We start from the raw sequence: 8,183 nt of genomic DNA on the forward strand, positions 1-8,183 counted from the left end.
ATATGATCACGTTTTGCGACCTTCTGACAATCAGTCAATGGGGAAGCCAGATTCACTTAACAACTGAGTTACTAACTTATCAACCACAGCAATTCATTTAACAACTGTGTCAAGAAAAGTCATAACATGAAGCAAAGTTCAGGAAAGGACTATCTGTACTATCTCTTCAGCTCAGTGGGAATCCTTGAGTGGGAGGGATGAGGGGAAGAATGTCATTCTGTAAATTGGAGATTTTCATGATGGTAATGAATGAAGAAAACTCTCTCTCACTTTCTCCACGTATGTGTCCATCCATCCATCCATCCATCTATCTTATCTATCCTATATGTTAAAAAAAACCTTAATGATTTCAGTAACAAACAGTTCAATTCAAAGGCTACCAAACCAGCTAATCTGGTCCTACAGCATTTTAAATAGTTACTAGATACTTAGATAACTGCCACGGCTTCTGATGAGCCATGATAATGTTGTATCTTTCCTTAAGTTCCTTGTTAAAGCTGGTTACCATCATCCTCACTCCAGATTGTTAAAGGAAACACCTACAGGTCATTTTTTATGTTGGGACTTTTTTTAAAAGTGCTAGGTGTCCAGAATTTGAGGGGGACAGTGGAAAAGTGGAAAAGTATAGAAGACTGCAATGACTTTCTTTAAGGAAAGTTAGTCACAGCTGACAGAAGATGCAGACTCTTGAAAGCTAACCCCAGAGTGAAGATTGGGAAAGTTGCAAATAGCGACACCCCAATTTGATTCTCACTCTTTGGCAGTTATCTGATAAACAGTTTATAAAGCAAGTTACTATTTTATATGTCCTTGTTCCACACCAGTCTCACTGAAATGTCACCCATGTGGTATATTTCTATCAGGCTTTTAACCCTTGAATTTCAACCCAGTTAATTTAATGGCATGCTCCTCGACAAGGTAAGCCAAAAACAGGTTCCTTGTGGATCCCTTCCCTTGTAAATTCATTATGACCCCGTTCTCTCTAGCAGAGTAAATTATTTATACTATAAAAACCCATTGTAACTATTCCCCCAAATGAAGTCGCGGTGTTCTCAGTATGGACTTTAGAAGATGCTTTTGAAGCTTTTGCATTGTGTTGTTCAATGATTTTAAAATTAAATTCATATCCAATGATATGCACTTACTCAAAGATTATTTTATTTCTCACCCTGCAGTTAGAAATGATTGCAATGGAAAATCCAGCAGATTTGAAAAAGCAGTTGTATGTAGAATTTGAAGGAGAACAAGGGGTTGATGAAGGAGGAGTTTCCAAAGAATTTTTTCAACTAGTTGTAGAAGAAATCTTCAACCCCGATATTGGTAAGTAAGTAATTTTCATGGTTATTGTGTGGGGAATTGCACTCCTCACAATTTTTTCACTGCATGTTCTGTGATTAAAGTGTTGTGCCAAGACTGAGGATACCCAGCCTCAAGTCCATCCCCTAGCATGGAAATTTGCTGGATGAGGGCCACGCTCAACCAGCCCAGCCTTGCTGTTCTGAGGAAAAAGTGAATGAAGATCTCCTTGTAAGCTATTTTGAGCTGATTTGGGGCAGGGAAGTGAGATCAAAATCTAACAAATAAATAAACCCATGACATAATTGGGTGGAATCTCATCGATATAGTTTCATGCAATACCCAAATTATTGAAATACCTTTAAGTTTTTATATGATTTTATGAATTTGGGGCCTAGTAATTTGTTTAGATGTTTAAATATTTGTACAAACACACATGCTGTGTTGAAATCACATGGTCCTGATTATTACCTAAATTGAATGTTGATTCCTGCTGTAATTGAATGCTTTTGCTTTGAATCTATTTAATACAGAAGATGGAAATTGTTCGTTTTCTTATCTCAGAAAAGTTTGCTTTCTATTCACTCAGTGATGATTGGGTTTTGTTCAGATTTTTTTAAAAAAATCTACTTCAGTAAAACTACACAATATCCTTCTAAAAAAGATACGGGGCATTTTTGCCTGTAAAAATGCATATAAAATGTCTCCCTCAGCAGAAATATCTTGCACATTCAAAGACAGTTACAGTTTAGCGTTTCCCTGAAATGTTAGGAAAAGTGTGCAAGTTGTTTTTGACATAAGCATTCAATAAGCAGTTTTATTTCATGTTGTCTTCCATTGTGCTTCGTATGCGGGTACAAAAGTTTGGAACATTCATACTATATCTTTTTTCTGAATCTATATAGTGTTAAAGATGCACACAAAAGTCATTTGTTACTCTTGATAAAAGCCTGAACTCTTGGTCGTCTTCTCTCAATGCTCAGCTTTTAAAGTTCTGTTCATCCAAAATGAATATTAGGGAACAATGGTGTCTTTATCATTTGGGGCTTTTATATAAAGTGCAGATCTCTATTCAATGTGGTGAACAGTATATTATGAATTAAAGTGACTAATAACAGTGAAAAGTGAAAAACTCATAATCAGAAAATGTCTAGTTATTGAACTGTTCTCGTTAAATGTGAAATCCTGTAACTTTTTTTTTATATAGGAATGTTCACTTACGATGAGTCCACGAAATTGTTTTGGTTTAACCCATCCTCTTTTGAAACTGAGGGACAGTTTACACTGATTGGGATTGTATTGGGCCTGGCTATTTACAATAATTGTATTCTGGATGTCCATTTTCCAATGGTTGTCTATAGGAAATTAATGGGCAAAAAAGGAACTTTCCGTGATCTGGCAGATTCTCATCCTGTAAGTCCTTTAAAGTTTTCCTACTGTTTGGAAGTCCATACTTCAGTGTTGTTATATTTTAAACTTGGTGATACTATAGTATATTCTGAATGTTTATCTTTGTATGGGTGTGTGCATCTCTTATTTTTAATTACTTGTAAAAATGAGGATCAATATTGTCTCAGAATTCCATAGGGAAGTAATACTTTACTGAGATTGTATTCTGCACTGTGTTTATACAAGCTATCAATCATATGACTGTTAATGTGGATTTTAAGAATGTCAGTATCAAATAAGATTTGTACACATCTATTAAATATACTCTAGAACTCTCTGCTAAATGTTCAAAAAAATGGGCATGCACTGTTATTTGTCTGTAACAGAATTCAATATTTACAAGCTTTATTTAGAAAAATAGTAACATGATCAGCAGTGATGTGGCTATGAAATGTATCTATGAAAGGTTTTCCTCAGGATGTCTTAACTAACAAAGATTCTTTGTTATTTTTTTAAATGGTTGTGTAATTTTAACATTGCACACCAGTTTGTTTCAGGTGATAAGAGGCTAGTGGAGTATGAGATAGCAAAGCCACATTTTGAGGAGGGAACAACTCCCAGGTTCATTAGTTTCTGAAGCACTAATTAATTGTGATTAAGTTATCAGTATGCTCCCAATATTGCATAGGTTTTTAAATTAGGAAAAGCTATGTATCTGATTAGAGAATGGTGATGAATGATTTAAATTTTGTGACATTTTCAATCAAATTTGTGATCTCTTTTCCGACTATAGGAAGCAATATTTTCCCAGGATATGAAAAAAATAGCTTTTAAAAGATAGCTTCATTAAAACAAGGCATTTTTGGGGGAAAGAAACAAATTAAGGCACTTCCTTCTTCTCTCATCAAATTCTCAACATCCAACAGTTACTTTTAATATTCAATTTACTGTTACAACTGGATGCCTACATCTAGCTTGGTTCTTAATGTTTGTACACATTCTATGCATCAGGCTTCTTTAAGGCTACATGAAATATATGTACTGTTTTAGGTTCTCTACCAGAGCTTAAGAGACTTGTTGCAGTATGAAGGAAGTGTGGAAGACGATATGATGATAACTTTCCAGATATCTCATACAGATCTCTTTGGTAATCCAATGATGCATGATTTAAAGGAAAATGGAGATAAAATCCCTATTACAAATGAAAACAGAAAGGTAATATAATATGGCTGCCACCAATTATACAGTGATTATCTAAGTAAGTGGTATTCTAAAACTGCAAAGATAGCATATTGAGTAAATACATTCTGCAATCTATTTGTATTATGCACATTTATTTTTTTAGGATCTCTGCTTATATGATTTGCATTTTTTTTGAATACTATAATGAACCATGCCACAGTAGGGACAAAAAGTATATAGAGCACTAAAGTCTGCTCCCAACCTTTTTTTAACCATTCTAAGTATTTCCATAAGATTTCAATTAAAGCTTCCTAAGAGCTAGAATTTTACTTCAGATAAGTGAAGTTTGTGCCTGACTAGAAGCTGAATTTCTCTGATGCTTCTAACTGCATTTCTGATGCATCCTGGTATTTGTGGTATATATCAGTTTGGCTTCCTTTACAGGCATTGAGATTGCAACTTTCAGAATTCCTAACCGTTACCTAAAATGCACTAAATTGAAAGAAGATGGTAATGGATATGTTCTCTTAAGCTTGGATTTTCATTTACAGATATTTCATTATCTACTTAAATCCTTTAGTCCTGAAGATGTTATGGGAAAAGGAGGGTAATGAAACATCTGCCAATGAAAAACTAAGGCCAAAGAATCCTAGCGATTCAAGCCTTCAGCTCTGAGCTCCATATATTATCTATCATCAGAAGAGTAGTATATAAAGAAAAGAACCATGAGTGCAGCCTGTGCTTTGATGTAAAATAAGGCTTTCTGGGTTTTTTTAAAGCTAATATTTTTTTAATTTAAAAGTAAAATAAGAAGTTGACAAATAGTATAAAAGCAACTCAGGAAAGCATATCAGTAACTTTGATTATTAGTTACTATTAAGTTCTGTTAATTGACAATCATAACATGTGAAGTGAAGACACTACTCTGAATAAAAATATATCTTGTGTTAGATAGGGACTCCTTTGTTAAGGAATCAAAAGCCACTGTTCACTATCAACTTAAGAAAAATTCTAATGACTTCATTAGATTTCAGCCTTGTAGAGGTGAATGGTAAATAAACAAAACATGAAATACTTGTTATGAAATAATTTGAAGTTTGTAGAATCAATGCAATCTTACAGATGTGTAAGTCTTAGGGCTACTAAACAAGAGGAAGTTCATACCTAGTTTTTGAGAGGATGATGGGAAGAGCAGTTCTCTTTATTTGAGACAAAGACTCATATCTGACTTAGTAAAGAAGCTTGATGTTGTCTGCTTTTTATTAAACAGGAATTTGTTAATCTGTATTCTGACTACATTCTGAACAAATCAGTAGAAAAACAATTTAAGGCCTTTCGAAGAGGATTCCACATGGTAACCAATGAATCTCCCCTAAAATATTTATTTAGACCTGAGGAGATTGAATTGCTAATTTGCGGAAGTAGGGTAAGGCATTTTAATTAAATGGGGAAAAAATTATTGGTTTTGCTGTTGGTGTTAAATTGTATAACGGTGATATGGTATATTCTATTTACAGAATCTAGACTTCCAAGCCCTAGAAGAAACCACAGAATATGATGGCGGCTATACCAGAGATTCTCTTATAATTAGGTATGGGGACTAGGCTTTTTATGTGTAGCTATAGAAAGTGATACTTATATCTCCAAACAAGGAGAATAACCAAATATGATACAAGTCTCATAATTATAAAAAAGGGGGAAATTTGAAAGCCTTAAATCTTTAACTAGACTTTCAAACAAGAAATTTCAAGTGATGGGCATGGTTGCTAAAATAAAAGTAGTAAAAATTGGAGTGATCTCCATTTTTCATATTGCCAGATCCTACAAAGCATCAGTTTATTCTCTGTATGCGTTTATTGGAGTCACAATCAGTCTCTTTACGCCTTAAAATTTATATTTTAAGTATCATCTATAAATAACCTCTATTTCATAACTACCTTGTGTGGTTGATAAAGTTAGTTGTGTCGGCATAGAGATCTCTTGGGCTTTTCCAAAAAAGAAGGCAAGACCAAGCTGTCTCACGATTCCTGTATTTTTTTACCAGCTAGCAGTGTATGCTTACTAGCACTTCAGCAATCTTGGACTGTATAGGGGAGACATTAGACATCTCTTCTCTAACCAGTCAGTAAAGCTTTCTTACTCTCAACTAACTTGAGAAGTGCTTTATTGCATTGATGAAAGTAAATTATTTGCTTCCCTCAAAAGAAGGTAATAAGAAAGTCACTACTATTAAAGATGGAATCTGGCATAGTAATATCCATGTGGATATATGAGATACTCTGCTTCTGCAAGCATCATAATTGGTCAGTTTTAGTCTCCATACATAGGGGAAGTCACTTTGATACAATTTTGAAATATTCCAATCAGTTATTCCTATAAAGAAAATTAATCTATGTTGTGCTTTCTGTAGTCCATATATTTTAGCTGGACTGATGTGACCAGATTTCCTTCTGTATAAGTTATCTTAGAGATTATGTCTTTAATGAGACAGGAAATTATATTTTATATTATAATCTTGTGTCTATGGAGATTCTCAGTCATCCAGGTCATGGTTGTCCCAAAGGTGCTATCTCAAGAAGCAACTGGACTTTCTGGTTTGTCTTTGAAGACATTTCATTTCTCATCCAAGAAGCTTCTTCAGCTCTAGCTGGATGGTGAGGAATTGAAGGATTTATACTTCTTGCAGAAAGCTGGTCAAATGAGTATGAGCATGTTAGATTGGCTGCAAGGAGTACAAATCCTTCCATTCCCCACCACCCAGTCAGATATGAAGAAGCTTCTTGGATGAGAAGCAAAATGTCTTCAAAGAAAAACCAGAAAGTCCAGTTGCCTCTTGAAAAAGCACCTTTGGGATGATTATAATCTTGTATTGGCTACTTCTGAAGCAAATGTCAAAAGGCAAGTTTTATGCAGATTATCTCTAAGCAGTCATTTGTGTTATTTGCTCTGCATACAGTTTCTTTTTCTGTTTAATTTTCACTTCTGCAGGGAATTTTGGGAAATAGTCCATTCATTTACAGATGAGCAAAAAAGACTCTTCCTCCAGTTTACAACAGGGACAGACAGAGCACCAGTAGGAGGGCTTGGAAAACTAAAGATGATTATAGCCAAAAATGGCCCTGACACCGAAAGGTAAAGTCTTTAAAATTCAGAAATAGGTAGGAAATGTAGTTAAGCAATAGGTTTTCAACTTCATCTCAAATGAGGGTTACATAAACTCACTCTTATTAGCATTTGAATAACCTAATTCTTTGAAAAGTGAAAAATAAAACATGGATAAAATATCAGTATTTCTTATGCTAAGCTAATAGAACTGTTTATATTTCAAGACAATTCTGAGACTCAGTTCTTTTCTTTCTCCAGGTTACCTACATCTCATACATGCTTTAATGTCCTCTTGCTTCCGGAATATTCCAGCAAAGAGAAACTTAAGGAGAGATTGTTGAAGGCCATCACATACGCCAAAGGATTTGGCATGCTGTAATGAATTAAATAAAAGGGATAAAACGATTGGTGGCAATGGTGTCCCTGTCCAAAAATCAATAAGAGAAAACCCACAAAAGGCCATAAGCTATAGCAAGCAAGCTACCGTAGTCACCTGTATTTGGGCCTCCCTTCTTCACTTGGGGACTCTGGGCTGGAACAGCAGATTTCAGCTGCTTCTATGAACAAATTATTTTCTTTTAGCGTGAAAGTGTTACATATTCTTTCACTTGTATGTACAGAGAGGTTTTCCTGAATATTTATTTTAAAGGGTTAAATCACTTTTGCTTGTGTTTTATTACTGCTTGAAGTTGAGCCTTTTTGAGTATTTACAAGAAAACAAAACTGTACTCTCCCAAGGAAAATATTGCCATCATTTGTAGATTGTGTAACCTTTTAAGTATGTGCTACATTTTTGTCCCAGTTAACAAATCAAAATCGGGAACTGTACTTTTTGAACAGTTTTGCTTTTGAAACTTGAAGTCTTGGAAAACAAAATGGTGTGATGCAATGACTGCTGTTCTAGCCCCCAAAGACATTTGTGGAAAAGCATTAGAATCAATAAAGATGGAAGGGAGAACTTGGAATGTTAAATTACAGCCTTCAGACCTTTACTTTTAGCCACAGCACAATTAAACAAAAACAAAAAAGTCATTTCATTATATACGTTGCCTTTCACGTGTCTTGTCTTGTAGCATACCGGGTTTTTAATTAGCAAGATTTCTAGCCATATAGAAATATGAACATAGTTAATGTCACCTTTTTCTTTTTAAGAAAAAAAAATATTTATTGGGAAAAGTGCATTTCAGCCAAACAATTTTAGAGTATAGGAA

General features: G+C 34.4%; 1 protein-coding gene across 8 annotated transcripts in view; it reads left to right on the forward strand.

Moving 5' to 3' along the window:
• The window catches only part of UBE3A (ubiquitin protein ligase E3A), a 52,802-nt gene extending 44,858 nt beyond the window's left edge, over window positions 1-7,944 (forward strand). For all 8 annotated transcript variants that reach the window (XM_026707575.2, XM_087938447.1, XM_087938449.1 and 5 more), the window contains 7 exons: window positions 1,176-1,320; window positions 2,504-2,709; window positions 3,736-3,900; window positions 5,138-5,293; window positions 5,385-5,458; window positions 6,856-6,999; window positions 7,231-7,944. In XM_026707575.2, coding sequence (XP_026563360.1) covers window positions 1,176-1,320; window positions 2,504-2,709; window positions 3,736-3,900; window positions 5,138-5,293; window positions 5,385-5,458; window positions 6,856-6,999; window positions 7,231-7,351 — 1,011 coding nt within the window. In that variant the 3' untranslated portion in view covers window positions 7,352-7,944. The remainder of the gene's footprint in view (window positions 1-1,175; window positions 1,321-2,503; window positions 2,710-3,735; window positions 3,901-5,137; window positions 5,294-5,384; window positions 5,459-6,855; window positions 7,000-7,230) is intronic.
• Window positions 7,945-8,183: the final 239 nt, after the last annotated feature.

Source organism: Pseudonaja textilis, chromosome 8 (genome assembly GCF_049901715.1).
Source record: "Pseudonaja textilis isolate UNSWEBS1 chromosome 8, rPseTex1.2, whole genome shotgun sequence".
Lineage (NCBI taxonomy): Eukaryota > Metazoa > Chordata > Lepidosauria > Squamata > Elapidae > Pseudonaja > Pseudonaja textilis.